At 46.9% G+C, this 20836-nt stretch overlaps 1 protein-coding gene across 4 annotated transcripts in view; it reads right to left on the bottom strand.

Moving 5' to 3' along the window:
• The window catches only part of ncor2 (nuclear receptor corepressor 2), a 133058-nt gene that overhangs the window by 84424 nt on the left and 27798 nt on the right, over positions 1-20836 (bottom strand). For all 4 annotated transcript variants that reach the window (XM_061259578.1, XM_061259580.1, XM_061259579.1 and 1 more), the window contains exons 2-3: positions 12971-13200; positions 11046-11176 (exon numbers count right to left, since the gene is read on the bottom strand). In XM_061259578.1, coding sequence (XP_061115562.1) covers positions 11046-11176; positions 12971-13075 — 236 coding nt within the window. In that variant the 5' untranslated portion in view covers positions 13076-13200. The remainder of the gene's footprint in view (positions 1-11045; positions 11177-12970; positions 13201-20836) is intronic.

The raw sequence follows: 20836 nt of genomic DNA, 5'->3' as shown, positions 1-20836 counted from the left end.
CCAAAAAGACAGGGCTCCTCGCCAAAACTCGAGAGGAATTCCAACAAATGATGAAAGTCAGCTTTTCCTGGTGGTGGGGTGTGTGACAGAAGCATCAAAGAATGAAAGAGGGTTTGTCCACCGCAGCAGGGTGAATGAAAATGGAGTCATAAACAAAGTTAAGAGGGTCTCCTGGGACAGATCGGGACCACAAGTCATAGCCTATTAGCTCACACCACCTTGTTCTGGAGATGGCAGGGTTTGTGTGTTCCAAAATAACTGCCTTTAAATGAATACCAATTACTCAAAATCACATCATCGTCCAAAGAAATCCTTTTAGGGAAAAAATAAATTAAGGCAATATCTGGAGTGCCAGAAAATAAATTCTCCTCTGATTATTTGTGTATGTGTACAACTTAAACTGGCGGAGACCACTGGGGAATATTCATTAAGCATGTTTGGGAACTCAAACACATCTCAGCGCCAGTAATATGGTAAATGGTTGGCATTTATATAGCGCCTTTATCCAAAGCGCTGTACAATTAATGCTTCTCATTCACCCATTTATACACACACTCACACACCAACGGCGATTGGCTGCCATGCAAGGTACCGACCAGCTCGTCAGGAGCAAATGGGGGTTAGGTGTCTTGCTCAGGGACACTTTGACACAGCCCGGGCGGGGGATCGAACCGGCAACCATCCAACTGCCAGACGACTGCTCTTACTGCCTGAGCCATGTCGCCCCCCAGTATATCCAGAGGAATTTAGGTCTAGCTGCCCAGATCTAAAAGCACTTGCTGGTCAGGTGTTAATAAGCCCCTTTTCAACAGTACCTCCAGAAAAAAATCCTGTTTATCCTTATCCAGGCAACGGACAAACAAAAACCAACAACAGACAGCTTTTAAAGAACCACCACAGCAGGCAACGCTATTTTTGAGTTTCTATGTAATGTGAATGCTTATATAAATGATTGATGGAGCATTCTGAAGTTCCTCCCTTGGTCCCTTAGAGAGAACAACAATAAAAACTGAAAATCGTGTTTAGGAATTGAAAATGTTTTTCTTCCTGCAAATAACTATGATCAATTTAATGATGGAAAAGTAAATTAGGTTAGGGATGTCAAAGTTAAATCCTGCAGGGCGACAGTATCTGTTGGTTTTCAGAGTGTTCAAACACTTGTTTGATATTTGAGAGCCACATGTTATTAACATGCCCTTTCAGCATGACGGCCACTCTCTTTTCACGTCCATCATTTCACAACCACCTACATCCCAAAGGGAGCAACGAGCACTCTCCCATCTGGAATAGGTCAACATCATACCACAGCTTGCGGTGAAATCAAAAGGAGAAAGTTTATAATGCGGTTGTGGCTACCAATCGAATGGTAAACTCCACATCCTGGGTCAGAATCCAAAGTCAGATACTAGCTTTATGTGAGCACACCCATAAACAGATGTAGCCTACCGTGTGTCCAGCCAAGACCTTCAGCAGCTGCCAGAACCACACTGGCTATTGCAATCTCACAGCTCAATGCACAAGCGTCTCCCGGCAGCGGTTGCTTTCTCAGCTGAGGAAGTGACTGTCAACAGGTCACCGGTACTCCTCGCCGGAGGCAGACATGAACATCTTAACCACTGAACAACTACATCAAAGGCAGAATGGAGAGGCCATTCATTTCAGTGCCTGGACCCCTCCTGCGCCTTTCCTGCCATCACTCTACAGTGTGGTGCAACTGTCGTGGGGTTTGAGGTTGATGATTTTGGGGGACCTCCAAATGGGTTCATAAACTAACGGGACAGAAACTGTTCAAAAACACAAACATTTTAAAATCTATCCTGTGATTTATGGAGAGCACTCGTGACAGTGCAGTCAAGACATTATAAGCTACTGTAATAGTTTATCTAGTAAGAGCTAGATCCAGTACCTCCCTGTTTATTGGCAAGGTTCCACTTTCGTGTCCTTCAACAATGCACACACAAAGTACAGTGAGGTTTACCATTCATTTCACTCTCTGATTAATGACACTGTTATTCATACCCTGACATTTTCCTCTGTTATAATACTTAACCTTATTAGTGTATACACTGGCATTACTACAGCTGACCCAGCGCTAATGAATGTAAACATTTCCTTTTTTGGGTTGAGCGCATGCTCGGTGTGACATCACTGCCGACACGGATCATCGAGGTAACGAGGTTGTCAGGGAAACTGCACAGGTCTTTTGTCAACAGTTAGACATTTTTACTGTAAGCGGAGAAGGGCATTCAGGCAGAAAGGGCCTGACAATGCAAACTCGTGCAGGAAACAGTCCATCTAGCCTCGCCCGAGAAGCACACATACAAGGTCCTTGAAAGAAAAGCAAACATTTTATTCCTTTTCACCAATGGCCTCCAGCTCATGCGAACAGAGCCTTATTTTGTTAGAGACTTATAAAGCTGCCTGAAAAGTAATACTTCTTGTGCAGGCCGATTCTTTTCCACCTTTTAGCAGTGAGTGATTAATCTGCCCTTGAAGGTTGACAATGTGTCTTATGAAGTGGCATAGCACTGATTTCACCTGTGCACCTGTGCAGAATAAACACTCTGCTAGCTTTCCTCACAGCCCTCTCTCCTGCAGCCTGACCCAACCAGGACTGCAGTGTCTGACACCAGGCAGCCCCACAACACTCCTGCTCCCAGCGTCCAGTGTAAAGAAGGAAATTTCACCCTATCCTGTATAAAATATCTACTCTTCCAACTGCAAATGGCACTACATGCCATTTCATTCACTTCCCCGTAATCAAGACCAATCTATACAATACAGCTAGTGGAAATAACAGTTTGGGGGTTTTATCATGATAAAATATAAAATACTGCTTTTTATGATAAAATACACCTCAGGAACTACACAACTGCTGGAGTAAAATACTGTTTCTGGATGTCAACAAGGAGGTTACAGTGCATGAGCCAGTGAAAAGGCTAATCTAGTGCCTCTCAGATGCAGGACAGCAGGACAGGACATATTTTTCAGTGTGCTTTCGACTTGTTCCTTTTGAAGAACTGACTGTTCCTGGCTCATAGAAATGAGAATCAAGCTGCGTGAGTGGAGGAGTCACTGCTGAATGAGAAAATGGGGAATATTCTTCAGAAACCTGGGCACTCCTGCTGAGAGGTAATTTCTTGAGAAAAGATGTATCAGTTAAAACCATTAGCCAAAGTGGTATTAATTGATCTCAAGCACTCTTACACATATACGCAGTTTTATCGCAAGCACTAATTATATTCAATGGCGTGTTATGTTGAATATGCTGGTATGAAAACACAATGTCACACCCGTGATACTTCTGATGTCTCAGTTAAATAAGGGTTGGTTATATTTAATGTGATATATTTAACTGATATAACTGAAAATGCCCCATTTCGAGAGTTTATCTCGAAATGGTGTCAAATCTAAGTTGGCCAAGTGGTTGTATCAGACGGCATTCCAAGTGACTACGCTGAAATTCAAACTGAAGTCCAGGAAATGTTCTCCAGGGCCGTATTTTGAGAGGTTCTGATATGTTGTGCCAAACACAACCAAATTTAAACGATGCACTAATAGGCCTCTGGAGAGCGGCCATGTTTGGTCCTATGCCTCGCTGGAAATGCCTTCCGTCTTGGGCTTGTTTGTTTTCTTTACACAGTGTATATGTGTACACACAAACTAGCGATGATGCGGAACTGGGTCTGCCAGCCATTTTTGGGCTCGCCTCGGAAGCCCCCGAGGGCTATTAAAAAATCCCTGCCTGTCCTGTTGCTGCTTCTCCGTACTGTTAGTTTCCCTCAAGGGAAGACTGTTCTATTGCTATAATTTTTCAAAGTAATCTATCTATATGATGATAAAATGTGATGAACGGCCCCTTCGTGACGCATGGCAGAGCTCCGGACAGCACAGCTGTGGAGACGCTGACATCTGTTTCGCTCCGTTCCTAGCCTCGCGTGCTTTTCCCATTCCTTATCGCTGGCACGCTTCCGGAAATTTCTAATTGCAGCACTAACAGCCTTTCTTTTTTTCTTTTTTAAACAAATTCCACAAATCTTCGCCACTGATCCCAAACCACAAGTCTTGTCCTACTCAACCTCTGCAGATGCAAATCTCTTATCTTGGATAGCAACGTCATGCATAGGGAAATTCAGCAATGCCTGAGATACGATTAGACAAGGTGGGGGCTGGGAGGGGGGCTGCAGCTATTCTTATGCAACCAACCAGGCCAATGAATTTGCATGTGGAAGGTGTCTAGGGGTGGAGCAGTGCAGGCTAAATTAATCCCGTTGCTCTGAGCACTGAACATAATTGCTTATCATTTGCTGCAGTATAAAAAGAAAAACTGCTGTTGTGTGCCACCACCCACACCTCTCCACACACACACACGCACTCTTTCGCACTTCCTCTAATTTCCATTGAGGCTTGCCTCTTACATAATCACCATCAGGCGCTGCAATTTTTTTCATATTTCTCTCTACTCTATCCCCCTCCCTCCCTCCCTCCCTCCGAGCTCGCACGCATGAGCGCGCTACATAATCTGCTCCCCGGGGAGGATTTGTCAGGCGAGAGAGAGAGAGAGAGAGAGAGAGAGATATATGCAGTGTGCGGGTACAGTGATACCATCCCACAATGAGCCCGTTAAGAGTCGGTGCGGCCCGACCCCATTGTGAAGAGGACGGATCACGTGTGGAGATAATGTGTGCTTATCGCCCAGCGCTAGGGGGCGGGGCCGCAGGAGGGGGTCTGTTGTGGTGGAGTGGAGCCGGGGAAAACACAACACAACGCAGAGAGCAAACGAGGAGAGCTGGAGGAACCCTGAAGGACACAAAGCAAACGTCGCGTCTCTGCCAAGGCACTCTAAGCTCAACGCTTGTCTAGACTTGATATCTCTAGTCAAATGCTAAATCCCGCATGTGAAACTTAACCTTTCTAAAGAGCAATTGTGCAAGGCCTGCTCCATAACCGTTCTGCAGTCGTGCCACCTTCAGACAGGTTTTTACGTTTGATGGTCCGCGCTGGTTTCTCCCTGCCTCCTGGGAGTAGCTCGGTCCAGGGAAGAGCACCGTAGCACCAGGAAGTTACACTCATTAAGGAGAAGCAGGTGAAAGGGCCTCGTATGACACAGGACAGAGGGCATGTGACAGGAGGGGGAAGGCCTCTCTCTACATCCCAAAGCATGACCTCTGCTGCACATGACCACGCTAGTCTAATCATGACCCATGTAGCCCCGGGAGATGGAAGCGCTAATGACGTCTGTGTGTTTCTGTGTGTGTGTGTGTGTTTGAGAGGGTTAATGTGTGTGTTTCTGTGTGTGTTAGTGTATGTTTGAGTGGGTTACGGTGTGTGTGTGTGTCTGTGCTTGAGAGGGTTACTATGTGTGTGTTTGAGTGGGTTACTCAGTGTGTGTGTGTGTGTGTGTGTGTGTGTGTGTGCGTGTGTGTGTGTGTGTGTGTGTTACTGGTTACACTTTGATCGTGCCTGCATGCGTGCCTGCATGCGTGTGTGTCCGTGAGTGGGTTATTGTTTCAGTGTGTGTGCGTGCATGTGTATGTACATTATGCGTGTGCGTGTGTGACTGGTCTATCTCACGGTCCGTGACCGCATGTCTAATCTCTCTGGACAGGGTTAGTCAGTGAGCTGGATGCGGTGTTTGAGGAGCGGGTGGGACACAGAGAGAAGAGGGAGAAGAGAGAGAAGAGAAACACTCAGGAACAGCGCGCCTCGCCCAATGTGCACAAACTCCACCATGAGGAGCAGCAGAGTGTGAACACGTCTGCCACAGCTGAGTGATGGGTTTTAGAGGCCTGGGGTTTTCAGACGCAGTCAGACACGCGGTGCAAACGGAACTCGCCGTGTCCCTGAGCCTCGTCAAGTGCTCCACTGTGCGGCTGCCCTACGGCCGTGAAGGTGTTGGACCACAGACTGGAGAAAAATAAGCCCCAAGTGCCTGATATGGCTCCCACCGACTACCCATGGGCTGGTGAAAAGTGTTTACCGGTGCCGCCATGTTGTACAATTTGGAGCCTGAGACCCGATGCGGCTCCTTCACTTAGCGTGTGAGAGAGAGTGACGTAATCTATCCGCAATTCTTCCACTGCTGTATTGTCCTAATAACATAATAAAACACATGAGGAGGCATTAGATGAAGAAGAAAAACAATGATTGTGACTACATTTTCTTGTGGGGGAAAAAATATTGACTTCATATTTTGATTGCAATTGTACCATTGATTTAACATTGAAAACAGCCCTGAACGACCTATCCTGGAGCCAACCGCAGTGGTGCGAGTGATCACCGTCTCACAGCATGACCAGCAAATGAGCTTAAAAAAGCTGTGGTGGACGTTTCGCTTCTCTCTGGTGGAACCAGTCACCAGCCAGACTGGCCTATCTCCACTACATAAGGCCAGGGATTTGAGGTAAAAGAAAAAGGCTGTGCCCTATTCTCCTATTCTCCTGTTCCCCCTCTCTCTCCCTCTCTCTCCCTCTCTCTCCCTCTCTCTCCCTCTCTCTCCCTCTCTCTCCCTCTCTCTCCAGCTGCAGGTTTAAAACAGGAGGAGATCAGGCTGCTGACAGACGGGTCCACGTCTCTGGATTCCTCTCCGATTAACTCGGACTACCTCAAACGGCGCTTTGTTCAGGCTGTTGTTGCGCTACAGTGAAAGCGCCGCTCTCACAGGTACCCCAACACTGAGGGCATCACAGAGGCTGACACAGAGGCTGACACAGAGGCTGACACAGAGGCTGACACAGAGGCTGACACAGAGATGGAAGAAAGAGGAAGCGGTGTGATGATGAAAGATAACGAGAGAGGAATAAGGGGAGAAAGGGAACAATGTGGGCTCTTACGCAGTCACCAATACCACAATATCAGGGGATGTGTGCAAAATCTCAGGCCTAGCATGGGTCCATCACCAAGGGCTCCACTTCCCCAAACACAAAGGTGACTTATGGAAGTCGTGTCTACAGAAATTAGATCGTTTGCGTGACAGCTCCTCTGTGGCTTTTGCTTTAAATGAAGTCGGTTAACCCTTTTTTTTAACCTACTTTTAAATAACCTTTAATTTCCGTTACCTCGTTAAACCCGCTGTACTCTCACATTTGAGTAAGCATTTTTCGTTTTAGGCGTAATCAATGATACTCTTTCCCCCCCATTGGCACATCTAATGAAGCATTTAAAAAAAGTCAAGTTCAAATAAATAAAAAAATAAACAACGTTCAACTAAATGCAAGCTTGAACAAAAGTAGGTAAAACAGGTGCAGAAAAAATGGAACAGCTGCTATATTTATCTGCAGGCTTTATTTAATCATGGGCATAGGCAGCCCAATATATAAATGTCATTCTAATTTAGTAGTACTCAACACACTCATTTAGTTAGATGAATTCGTGCAAACTCCATAACCCTTCTTTTGAGCATACAGTAGGATATTGGATATACACTCAGTGAGCACTTTTAGGTATTTTTTAGACTTATTGGTCTTCTGTTGCTGTTGCCTATCCACTTAAGAGGTGTGACATGTTCAGAGATTTTGTTCAGCATACCACTGTGTGGTTATTTATGTTACTGTCACCTTCCTGTCAGCTTTGGCTCTCATTAACAACATGCTTCTGCACGCAGGACTGCTGCTCACTGGATGTTTTGTTTTTCGCACTATTCTCTGCAAACTCTAGAGACTCTTGTGTGTGAAAATCCAAGGAGATCAATAGCTTCTGAGATACTCAAAGCACCCTGTCTGGCACCAACAATCATTCCATGGTCAAAGTGACTTAAATTACATTTCTTCCCCATTCTGACATTTGGTATGAAAACCAGCTGAATCTCTTGACCATGTGTGCATGTTTTTATGCACAGTTGCTGATTAAAGATTTACATTAACAAGCTGGTGTACAGGGTTCACCGACTAAAGTGCTCAGTGAGTGTATATTGTACCATTATTTTATAATGTGGTGGACAATGACAATAAACTTGATCTTTTCAGACTTGACAGGAGAAACCTGATCATTGTGGGCCACATTTCATGTGGGAGTAAAGTTATTAAATCAAGCAGGATTGCCACATTTTCATCAGTAAAAGTGAAGCCCAATTCACTGGGGGATATGAATAGCCGTTCTAGTTTGGAAATGAGAGAGTAAACCAGATTAGAAGCAGTGCAAACTGCTTCTAATGACTGACAGGCATTTGCTCATGGTTTCAAAGATTAATTTGCATTGCTTGCCACTGTTTTGTGTTACCAGCTCCCATTTCATCAGAGATCTCAGCCTGGTTGGAGGGTTGAGAGTGTGACAGGGTGACTACACTGTGTGGCTTATGCCCTGTGACAGAACGAGCAGGAAGAACTCGGGGTAGCTGGGTATTTTGCACCTTATATTTGGAACTATCAGCAAAAAAACTTCAACTCGACTAAATGAATTTCAATTGTTGACTTTAATGAGTCTGTGACTAACATGCTCCTGCTTTTCACCTCTGTGGTTTAATTACCGTCACACGACGGTCTCGTTTCCCAATTCCACGTTTGCAACTTGTTTGTCAACTGGCTTCTTGGGTAACTGCTTTTTTTGTCAGGTCCCCCCTTGCAAAATACATTTTGATCTCAGAGGTTTCCCTGGTTAATTAACGGTTAAAATCGATAAAAGAAAATAGCCAGGGGACACACTGACTTTTGTTGGGGGCAGTGTGTTGGTGTGCTCTCCTGTTCCATAGACATCGCTGCCTCCTAAAGAAGCCTTTTCTCGGCGCGAGCCACCAGTTTCCCCAACTGAACGTGGACGATGCTTTCTGAGACGGAGCCTGGGAAAGGGGCAGGTAGCGCCCGGGGGGGGCCCAGAGAAGGCCTGCGCTTGGTGCTCCGCAGAGAAAGAGAGGAAGGAGGAGAGAGCAGGAGAGTGGAATATGAATAAACGGGGCGAACGCTCCACAGGAGACTGAGGAGGGAGGGCTTTATTGAGGCGCGGTCTCCATTGGCAGAGTTCAGTCAGCTGATGCCTGGGAGCGAGCCCCAGGGCAGTCATCACAGCAGCTCCCAGCGCCTTTCTTCCCGCTCTTTAATGCCTTCTTTCTCGCTCTCTATTAAAAAGCGTATTTAGTGCCTGGAATGCAGGAGGTGTCAGAGACACCAAAGCAGGCGAGGATGGGGTTTGCCATCGGGGGAGCGCCCTCCAGGGAAGAAGAGAAGAGAAAACAAAGGCAGAAACACGAGAAATAGAAAAAAAGGGAATCCGAGCCCTTCCTGCTCAAACCGAGCCCTTCCTGCTCAAACTGAGCCCTTCTTGCTCAAACCGAGCCCTTCTTGCTCAAACTGAGCCCTTCCTGCTCAATCCGAGCCCTTCCTGCTCAATCCGAGCCCTTCTTGCTCAAAGTTTCAAATGCGTTTGAGGCCCCGGGCATTCTGGGAGAAGAAAGAATGTGAGCCTGCTGATCTTTGTTTAATCTTGCCGAAATCAGGCTGTGACAGGCAGGGGAGGTCAGGTGATGGTGCGGAGTAGAGTGTGTGCGGTGTGGAGTAGTGTGTGTGCGGTACGGAGTAGAGTGTGTGCGGTACGGAGTAGAGTGTGTGCGGTACGGAGTAGAGTGTGTGCGGTGCGGAGTAGAGTGTGTGTGGTACGGAGTAGAGTGTGTGCGGTGCGGAGTAGAGTGTGTGTGGTACAGAGTAGTGTGTGGGGTACAGAGTAGAGTGTGGGGTACAGAGTAGAGTGTGGGGTACAGAGTAGTGTGTGTGCGGTACGGAGTGGAGTGTGTGCGGTGCAGAGTAGTGTGTGCGGTGCGGAGTAGAGTGTGTGTGGTACGGAGTAGAGTGTGGGGTACGGAGTAGAGTGTGGGGTACGGAGTGGAGTGTGTGCGGAACGGTACAGAGTGGAGTGATACAGTGACTCACTGCTCCAATCCTATGATCACACATGATTGACACTCAGCGAGCAGCACGGTGTCCAGTTCCCCCTCGCTGAAGGCCCGCGGAGGCGCTGTAAACCCCCCTGCCCTCCTTCCACACACCGACACCATTATGTCATACACACGTCTGCAGCCCGTGGGGAGAAGGCATTCTTCACCTACCCACACACAAAGCCAGGTTTCTTTAAAAAGAAAAAAAAAACCACATAATAAATGTGAGTGAATGTCAAAGAAAGAAGAAAAAGCTACTTTCTAAGAGGAACTGTTCTTAATATCACAAATGGCCTACATATCACAAAGGCAGCATGAAACATTCATCAATTTTTATTTGAAAAAAGATCCGTTAGCTGGAGGCTTCTCTTCCACCTGCCATGCAAAATTCCGCCTTTTTCCACTGAAGCCCTAAAGAAATAAGGAACTGAATAGACAATCAGGCCTCTGCAGGTCCATGGCCAGAGTCACCAGTGAGGGATTTCTTACATGAACAAAATGAGAGCTACTATGCACTGGAAAATGGTAAAAAAAAAAAAAAAAAAAAGATTCCCCCAGAAAATTCAAGATCTCAAAGTAGGTCAAATTTAAGTTGGCCCAAGCCATTTCTCGTTGTTAAGAAGAAAATTTGAGACCATCTCTTGAAATACGATGACATTTTCTGCAAAAAACAGGCATGTCCACAAAGATATTTCTCATCCATCTTAGAATTCTCAAGTTAACGGCAAGGTGCAAAGTTTGACTTTGTAATGGCGGAGTCGCACATGCAATGATGGTGCCTAGCAGCTTCCACCAGGTCACCAGAGAAGGATCTGGGCCAGAGCCCATATGAAGAGCATGTATTAGCAGGTTTTTGTTAATCACAGTTTTTACATTCAGTTTGGCATCCACATATGTAAATTCTACTTGTTTACCCTGTAGAACTGAATTTGTACAATGCAAAGAGAGAGGATTTGAGGACAGACTGTCAGTAATATAAATGTTAACATGCAGTGATCTGAATTGATGACTGGAGGCCAATGCATGTAAATGACTCGCGTCGACAGATGGTGCAATTTTTGTTCGGGGATGCCAGAGAATAAGTGTTAAAAACATATGAAACACAATAATACAGCATTAAAGAAATTAAAAGTAAACACGCACTACAGTGGAAAGAGCTGGGGTGGGACAGTGGGACGCTTACCTCTCATTCCCAGGCTGGAACTCAGACAGAAGGGAGGGTCGACGACGATGGTGAGGCTGGGTCATGGATGCATGGGGCACGTGGGAAGTGTAGTCCCGTGAGTGAGAGTGGTAGTCAGCCAGCCCTACTTCCTGAAATACCATAGCACAAAGTCACATTCACATTCCTATACAGGACCAAGAGCTTAGCTAACAGGCTTCCTACATTGACGAAAGTGCACTTGATGCTGCGGAATGTCACACTAATGTTAAAACATGGCACTAAACTGTATACATGTACTGCAAAATTAAGATGCGTAAATAAACTTCACTACACTTTTTCAAACCTATTTCTGAAATTCAGGTGCAATTTGTAGACGGAGTTATAAAGTAATTGGTAAAAGAATCCAAGACCTGACAGACCATTTGCAACAATTACTTCATTGCTGCTAACTAAAAAAAGAGAATATATCTTTTGTCTTTTGTGCTGTAGAGCAGGACAGCAATGAATCCAATGACATATCTCGCGTGTGTAAATGAAGCTGTTACACAACGCCCACAGGCTAGGTCCAGGTGTCTCCCCTCATCTACCCGCCTCCGTGGTGACGAGCAGGAAGAGCGAGGGATTACCCCCGGACGGAGCTCAGAGGCCCGGGGTGGTGACCCCCCCGGGTGCCTGTTTTTAACAGCGAGCGAGCGCCAATAACCCACAAAGCAGCATGTCATGCGCTCTCACTTCAACCCTGAGCTCCCCTTCCCCACGCAGCTTAGAGAGCAGGTTATATCCAGTCCTTTAATCAATTATTTAACAAGCTAAATATAAACTGCGTGACTCCTCCAGGAGGCAGGCAGCCCTGCTCTTTCTTGGAGGCATTCAGTCAGTAAACGTTGCTGTGCGCAGTGCGGAGAACATTCTGGAACGGGAACCGCTGTGAATGGATGATGCGCTAATACCCAGAACATGCAGTTCAATAACACCATTACTGCAATGGCTGCTTCAGCTCACTGACACTTCAGAGATGCATGTTCAGGTGAAGGACAGAAACGGTTAAGCATCTCTCTCGGTTATGAGCTAGACATTACCTCTGAGACTCTGATAACTGCATAATGCAGATGGGGCAGAAGCTGGTCGTGTGTGTGTGTGTGTGTGTGTGTGTGTGTGTGTGTGTGTGTGTGTGTGTGTGTGTGTGTGTGTGTGTGTGTGTGTGTGTGTGTGTGTGTGTGTGTGTGTGTGTGTGTGTGTGTGTGTGTGTGTGTGTGCCCCTTCCCACCCAATCACAATACAGCAACTCGGTGTCTCGTATCTGGACCTAGCTTCTGATCAAGCTCCAGCGTTCACAGAGATGAGCATTCATTCCATATTACATCACTCATCAGGGTTCTCATGAATACGTTGGCATACAAGCTGGACACCACCAACACCATGTCTGTGACACATTTAAGAAAATTACAAAACTGATTCATGAATTTTGATGTTATGCAGTGCAATGGGGTCTACTTGTCATACTGATACTTCTGGACGTTTAAGGCCTCAGAATACATTGTAACGTTTTTGTAAATAAAGAAGTTGAGCACAGGGGAACTATAGTACACTACAGCACAGTACACCAGCTCCTCTGTCCCTTAACATACATTTTATAATTGTTTTTAGTTTCCCATTTGCTTCATCGGCTGAGAAGATAATGACCGTCACACCTGGAAACGGATTATTAAATAATAATTCCGCAGACCCATTCAGCAAAAATGTACCGTAATTACCTACAAAGTCCCAGGAAGCAACCTGCTCATAAACACAAAGCAAATTAATTGAAAAAAATGAACATTTCATTGGAAAACTTCTCTGCATAAATGGAAAAATACATTCGGTGCGACACCGCGAGGCTAATGGATCCACATGCTGGGGAAGACTGTTGACAGCGCGCGCAGAGGTTTGTTTGGCAGACGCACCGTGTGTGCCCGGGCCAGCTGCAGCGGCAGGGCGGCGGGGTTGGTCAGGTGTCTGGTGTCCATGGCCCGGCGGGCCTGGGGAACGGGCTGGGGGTGAGCCGACATGGCTGGGGCCGGGGCCGGGGGTGAGGGGTGAAGGGTGGGGATGGGCACGTCCCTCTACAGAGGGCAGGTAGGCATGGCTGCACTGCAAGCGCTGAGCATCGTGGGGGTCACTCTGAGCCAACGATCTGGAAAACAAACAGAGAACAGGACTGACGTCAGTTTGGAAACAAAGCTAATATTAAATGTCATTGCGTAACGCTCTTCGGGAAGGGAGATACGGGCGGTAGGAAATGGTGCAGTAGATACGGTATGTCTGCAGAGCGGCGGGGGGATGGTGTGGGCCTCATCGGGCCTAAGAGTGGCGGGGAAAGCGTTTGCAGTTGAGTTTAGAGCAGCTGAGACGTATATTGTTCCCACTGGAGAGGAGTGAAAGACCTCACACCTGCTTGGGCCGGATGAGTCTATCTCTCCACCCAGAACGGGCCTCTCTCTCTCTCTCGCTTTCTTTCTCTCTCTCTCTCTCTCTCTGACTGGGAGCTCTGTTTCTCTCAAACTGCCGACACAGACAGCTGGTCCGCTCCCACCAGGAGAACAGGCTAGCACTGTGAGCAGACAGTCTGCCACATGGGCTACGTGTAGAAACAAAATGGAGAAATAAGAAAGAGAAAGAGACGGAGACCTTGATGACCCACAACACCCCCGCTTTCAAATTCTTACGGAAATGGGGCCGCTCATCCTTGACGACGGAAAATCAGAAAATAAACTATGAGGCAGGAGTGGGCATAAGAGGGGGATAATCCTCTTATGGTTTTCAGGCAGATTCCAGCACAGTGATGAGAGAGGATTTTGTTGCCTTGCTGGGAAATTAACCTCTGATCAGCAGCACTGTGGAGAAATGATGCTAGTTTTACATCAAACCCAGTTTCTAGAGAAGCGTGTTGCTACGGGTGGAGTTCAGTTTAATGCATGGGGGGTTGTATAGTGCTGACACTACTATGAAGAGGAGAGCCAATGGGAAATGACTACAATTACATCATGGTGTATCAGTTAAAATCATTTCTAGATCTGTCAATGCTTATTTTCTGGACAGCGTCACACAGACATGATGAACGTTGGAAAAGTGAAAACATATGACCACGAGGCCAGGGTTCAGACCAGCTCTGGGAAAGGTCAACTGAGCAGCATTCCTGCTTGCACCATGTTTTATTGAAACAGCACATCTGAGAGAATGCCATGCATAGGGCTTGTGCTTACAGAGCAAACGGTGTTGAGAAATTACAGCTAGACCTTGGAATGTTTCGCAACCATTTTTCCCCCAATACCAGTGACAATATATGAATATTACAGTAAAGGAGGAGACTGGAGATTTCACTGTCTGCTTGCCCTGTGGAATGCCTATGGAATGCTCTTGGCTCCCATCACTACACTGTCACTTCCTGGAGTCTTGTGTTCCTCAGAATCACCAGCGTTTGTGTGGTCTGGCTCAGGCCAGGACTGCAGGGAATTTCCACACATAAAAACACTTCCCCACTGCTGGAACATCAACAAGTACAAAAACAAACTCACCAGAGACACACACATTTTTAATCTCTTTTTCCCCACTGGAGCTCCCCAAAGTTAATGTTTATTGAGGCTTACCAATAAAAATGTGGCATTTCATATTGTAACATCAACAATTTCACCCCGCTTGCATAGAAAAATACCTGACCTATTTTTATATTTGACTATAAACAAAGGGGACCGGCCATTTAAAATGCATGGAATCACTCCAAAACGGCAAAACAATTACAGTAATGCACTGCTTGCGTAACTGCCCCACTTAAAGGGTAGATTACAATGAGTTGTTCACAGGCTTGATTCACGCAATTCCAATGCCGTACAAGTTCACTGGAGTTCATAATCCCAAACCATTTCCCATGTCGCTCCACCGACGTTCTGCCATTAAAATGAACTGCTGTATGTATGGTTGCACGTTTACTACCACAATTGCTTATATTAAATAGTAAATGGGTGAATACACATGTTTCTCCTGTATCGTAAGTTGCCGAAGAGCCGATAAGAGCACCTTTTACATGGAAGTAATGTAATTTCAACATTGAAATTGCATCATTATACGACATTGGAATTTGATTACAACATGACAGATGGGCTAATACCAGTAAGAGATGCTACTGAGAAGACCAGGGCTGAGACAGAAAGAGGAAGCTTGGTCCTTCTGTCGAGAAAAAAAATGGGTCCACCTATCCTGGTTACTGTTGCCAGGTCGGACAAGCTCTGCCAGATAAACGATTAATGTTTATGCAGAATTTAAGTGATCGTCACAGTACTAGGGTTTCCAAACCCAACCTTCTGATTTTCAGCTCAAAGAGACAGAGTATTCTTCAGAAAGCAAGTTGAGTAAGTTCATTTTTGATGAGATGCAGGCTGTCGCTAGGTAGCTAGCCGAAAGCCATGTGGAAGCAGGGGACTAATTAATGCATCAATCTGTCCAAGTGACTTTCCAGATGGGACAGTCGCCAAGGGCGCAGAGTCTGGCACATCTAACAGGTGTGATGCGCTAGTCTACGTTTTTCCCTCCACACAAATAAGGCACACAGGCAATTATCATTTGCTTACCTCAGAGCGCGACAAAGTGTGGGGCTTATAAAGAAACCATCCCAGCAGCTCTGAGACGCCTTCAAAATCAAGAGTGGCCCAAATTGTTTTCCTGAAAAATCTGCCACATGGGAAGTTTCACTTTCCGTTCCTCTTCATGGATTCTACTGAAGATCCCATTCACCCTCAGAACCTGCAGACTTATTGGGTCTGAAACGTATCAGGAGTGGATCTAAACCAGGGGTGTCCGATCTTATCCGAGAGGGGCCAATGTGGGAGCAGGTTTTTGTTTTAACCCAGCACCACGACCCATAATTTTACTTTTCAATGTCGATTGAAGACCATCACTCATTAATTATTAGAATCAGGCGTGGAAGTGCTGCACCCATGTCAGCCCTTCCCATATAAGACTGCCACCCCGAATATGAAAAAATCTAAATAAAATACAGTGCCATTTTTAACTGTGTACCAAAATACGAGCTGGGGTGAAGAAACAATTGCACAAGCAGAGCTGAACAGCAAAGCCGTGCCTTCTGAAAGGTGCCCTTCTGCTCACGCTCCTCCCTCGCACGGCATCGTTTCATTTCGCAGTTACGCGACGAGTGGTGTTCACAGGGCGCTGAGCGGGGACCTTGCTGGGGGAACAGAGGGCCTTTGAGAGGCAGAGACGGGCACACAGCGGGGCTGGCCCCGGCCGGGGCAGGGAGGGGACCCGAGTCCAGGTGCTCCACTCCTCCGGCCCCCGCAGGCCCCCGCAGGCCCCCGCTGAGCCTGTGCTAATCACGCCGCCACTCATTTCACTCCATCAGTGCGACCTCCTCAACGACATCTCTCCGCTCTGCTGATAATTCACTCTTTCTAAGGTTCATCTGCACATTAGGTCAGCTATTTATTTCTTAGGAACGGCACCTTTCCAACACTGGAACACGGACGCGCTCCAAACCAGTTAGAGCTGCTACTCTGAACACCAGCCTGTCTGCTGATCTCATGGCACTACACACAAAACAGGGAAAGCACACATTTGCTTAGACATAAGCAAAACACTGAGCTCATGAGACAGTTCTGTCAACTTTGAGCCACTCCGTACAAAGGAGGACGAGGACGGCAAGACAGGAAGGAAGGAAGGAAGGAAGGAAGGAAGGAAGCAAGGGAGAAAATGGACTCAAAACCCCCACGGTTTCAGGGGCTTTTTCTGACGCGATCAAAATGGCTGAAGCTGCTCCAGGTGGAAAGAGAGAGAGAGAGAGAGAGAGAGAGAGAGAAAGCAAAAGAAAGGAAGAAAGAAAAAAAGCAGTGTCCTGTCATAAGACCCAGGGGGAGGGGGAAAAACCCTGAATAGAAAGCAGTGACAATAGAAAGCCATTGACATAAACGGAGCGCCTCGCCAGACGAGAGGCGAAACTCGCGGGCTGGCAGCGGCACAGACACCCACAGGCGCTCGCCGAGTCTGTGCCAACTTCCTGAACCTGGTCACCCCGGCGCTCTCACACGCCACCGCTGTACCAGAGTGAACCCGAGCACCGCCTCGCATCGCCGTCAGAGAAACACCCATCTGCTCCGGCATGAGAACACACATATTAAACAACATCGGCACTCGCCCTCCACCACTCTCTCTGTGTGCTTCAGACGCGGGTCACTCTCTCTCCACCACACTCTCTCTGTGTGCTTCAGACACGGGTCACTCCCTCTCCACCACGCTCTCTCTGTGTGCTTCAGACACGGGTCACTCCCTCTCCACCACGCTCTCTCTGTGTGCTTCAGACACGGGTCACTCCCTCTCCACCACGCTCTCTCTGTGTGCTTCAGACACGGGTCACTCCCTCTCCACCACGCTCTCTCTGTGTGCTTCAGACACGGGTCACTCCCTCTCCACCACGCTCTCTCTGTGTGCTTCAGACACGGGTCACTCCCTCTCCACCACGCTCTCTCTGTGTGCTTCAGACACGGGTCACTCCCTCTCCACCACGCTCTCTCTGTGTGCTTCAGACGCGGGTCACTCTCTCTCCACCACACTCTCTCTGTGTGCTTCAGACGCGGGTCACTCTCTCTCCACCACACTCTCTCTGTGTGCTTCAGACGCGGGTCACTCTCTCTCCACACTCTCTCTGTGTGCTTCAGACACGGGTCACTCTCTCTCCACCACACTCTCTCTGTGTGCTTCAGACGCGGGTCACTCTCTCTCCACCACACTCTCTGTGTGCTTCAGACACGGGTCACTCTCTCTCCACCACACTCTCTCTGTGCTTCAGACATGGGTCACTCTCCACCACACTCTCTCTGTGTGCTTCAGACACGGGTCACTCTCTCTCCACCACACTCTCTCTGTGTGCTTCAGACACGGGTCACTCGCGGAAAAATCGTGCAGCAAGTCACACAGCAGTCGGCCTCATACGTACACAAACGCACGCACGCACAAGAGCACAAAAAAACACAGGCACGAGTGCATAGGCAGTGGACATACCTGCACATGCAAGACAGAAGATTAAGAGCCATGAGACATCTTGTCGTTTGTCCCAGAGCAGGCACAACAGCTCCTAGGCATCCAAGGTGCACCATGGTAATTGCTTGACACCTCTAGGCTATTACAGACAGAAAGGTACCATTGCTGATTCTAACATTATTTTACAAACACTATACACCAGGCCACATGGGCTTGACTAGTCTCTTACTGAATCCAAAGAGGAGTCTGGGTGGCAATGAGTGGCTCCTCCCAATCTCACTGTCCTTTACGAACCTAGAACTTTAGAGCAATCTCTGTCCACACTTCTCATCACTTTTTCAATTCACACAGATGCCCAATGGTAGAATCTTTAATTTGGCAAATAAGCTACATTAAAGATTCTACTACTGAGCATCTGGCTGAATTTAAAATGCAGATAACTTGTGTCAGGGAGGTCAACTCCCAATTTACTCCAATATTGGAGATTGAGCATGACTAAAGAATTACCTGTGCCTGAAACTGTAAGCTATTACCAAAAACATCCGGCCTGGGTGTGTCGAAGTGCCCCTGAGCAAGACACCAAACACCCATTGGCTCCTGACAAGCTGTTTGGCGCCAAGCATGGCAGTCAATCGGCGTTATAATGGCACTATATAAATGCAGACCATTTACCCTTTCAGAGAAACAGAAAGTTACTTTGAGGCTAACACAGGCTGAAAAGATGTTGAGTCAGTGAAGACCTGGTGTCAGTCAAGGACCATTTAAAGGTGAGCCACAGTCAGCTAATGAGCTGGAGCTTCAGCCAGCCAGGCTCAACTTAAACTGTTAGCCTTGTTAATGAACAAAATCATCCATTAATGTGTGAAACGCCCCATTAAATTAATCTTACTGTGCACCAGTAGGTGCTGTACTTTTAATTTGACTCCCTCAAAAATGAGTTCCACACAAAAGGCTTTGAGAACCCAGCGCAAGCATCAAGGAGTAGGCGTGCTTTATATTTCTTTTTGTTCATTTATGGAAAGTGGGCAGTAAAAGCGCAACATGTACTCTTTCTGCCAAGGTTTTTGTTTACTTGAAACAGAAGCTGTAAAGATTATTAGGTTGTAGTTCCCCTGCTGACTGGCTAAGAATATAAAGGGTCTTCTCTGAAAACAGCTCTAGATCTTAGAACTGGGGAAATGGCTTAACGTCCGACTCGTGACCATCCATCCACAGCTTTACAGAACTGCTCAAAACCAGCCCAGGGGAGTTCCAAGCCCAGAAAACACTGCTGCCAATCTCCTGATCTCCTTTTCTCAGCTCCAAGCCTTTCTGAACACTTTCAAATGCAGGAAATTCCCAATAATATCCGACCCTAAGATACCTACGCGGGGGCCAAGCGGATAGCTGGTGAGATAGCGTAGGCGGCCGCTGGCTAACGGATGCCTGAACGGCACACAGACCTGAAACAAGGAAGAGTACATGAGTGCCGATCAGATAGCAGAGTAAGCAGAGTAAGCAGAGAGCGGGAGAGATCACAGCGGCAGATACAATTGAGCGTGCGCTCTATTCTTCAACCCTTCCTCACTCCGTAATGAGTGCACCCAAGTGCAGCGAGTGCGTTATCACAACGGCGACATATCCCATCTCCGCTTCCCATTACCTGACAACCGGGTCAACTCCACCGCTGTCACGCTCCTCACATTATAGAGGCAGGCTTTACCTTTCCAGCCCTGCTGTTATTCACCGAGCGCTGTTCTCATTCCAAGCCCTGTTTCCTGGAGATGTACCTTCCTGCGGGTTTCCATTTCAACCCTAATTTGGCATGCCTGATCCCACCAATTAGCAGCTCAATGAAACCTCTAGGTGTTGAAAGAGCGGTGCTTTGTCAGGGTGGAGTGAAACCCAACAGGAACAGGGTTGGGAAGCCCTGCAGTACGGTCAGGAAAGCAGACAGAAGAAACCCTTCAAACGGTCCGCTCACTCATACAAGCCCACCCACACTAAACTTGCGGGGAAATGGGATCCACCTTTCTTTCCAGGTGCTTCGTCTTTCAAAAAAAAAAAAACTTCCAAAAAAGAAGGCAATTACGCAAATGGTAAGTCATGCTGCAAAACTGTAGGTTTAGGCTATGTTCCATGTGCAATAAAATCCAGTCCATACACCTATCCTTGAGGGACTTTCCATGGGGCCTTTCTCAGATAAGATCCCTGCAAACATTACTCTGTGTTCTACCCTGGAGCCAAATCCAAACACAGCCTGGAATAGCTCTAAATTGTAATTCCAACTGACTTCATTCTGACGTGATACAACGCCCAACGGTTTTTGGTCTCATGCAAACCAGTGGTCGGTTATCCCCTACAATGCTGTTTTTTTCAAGGAATAATTCCAAAGAAGCTCTTATGATAGATTACAGTATTTTAGACCTGATCCAACACAAAACTGACAGGCTTGTAGTCTCCTGGAACAGAACTATCTCACTTTAATATAGTGGCAATGACCTTGCTTGCAGATACTGCAGATATTTCTCCAGTTTTTAGAGTGCATAAAAATACCTGCCAGTGGGTTATAGATTAGCTCCCCTAGCTCGTTCAGGTCTTTTGGATACATGCCATCATTGCCTGAGGCCTTATTTGCCTTTAGGTTTTGTCATTTTTAGGACTTCTCCATACCGTAACTCAGTATCTGAAAAGGCATATTCATAATCCCCCATCTAGAAAAACTCTCAACAAAGCAACAGCTTAACGATCAGCGATATTATATAAAACAATGCTCCTTCTGTGTGTTACAGAACATAACCAATTCA

This window comes from Conger conger, chromosome 11, assembly GCF_963514075.1.
Source record: "Conger conger chromosome 11, fConCon1.1, whole genome shotgun sequence".
NCBI classification, from domain to species: Eukaryota; Metazoa; Chordata; class Actinopteri; order Anguilliformes; family Congridae; genus Conger; species Conger conger.
Note: the sequence above shows the minus strand (reverse complement) of the source record. Positions and strands in the feature narration are given on the sequence as shown.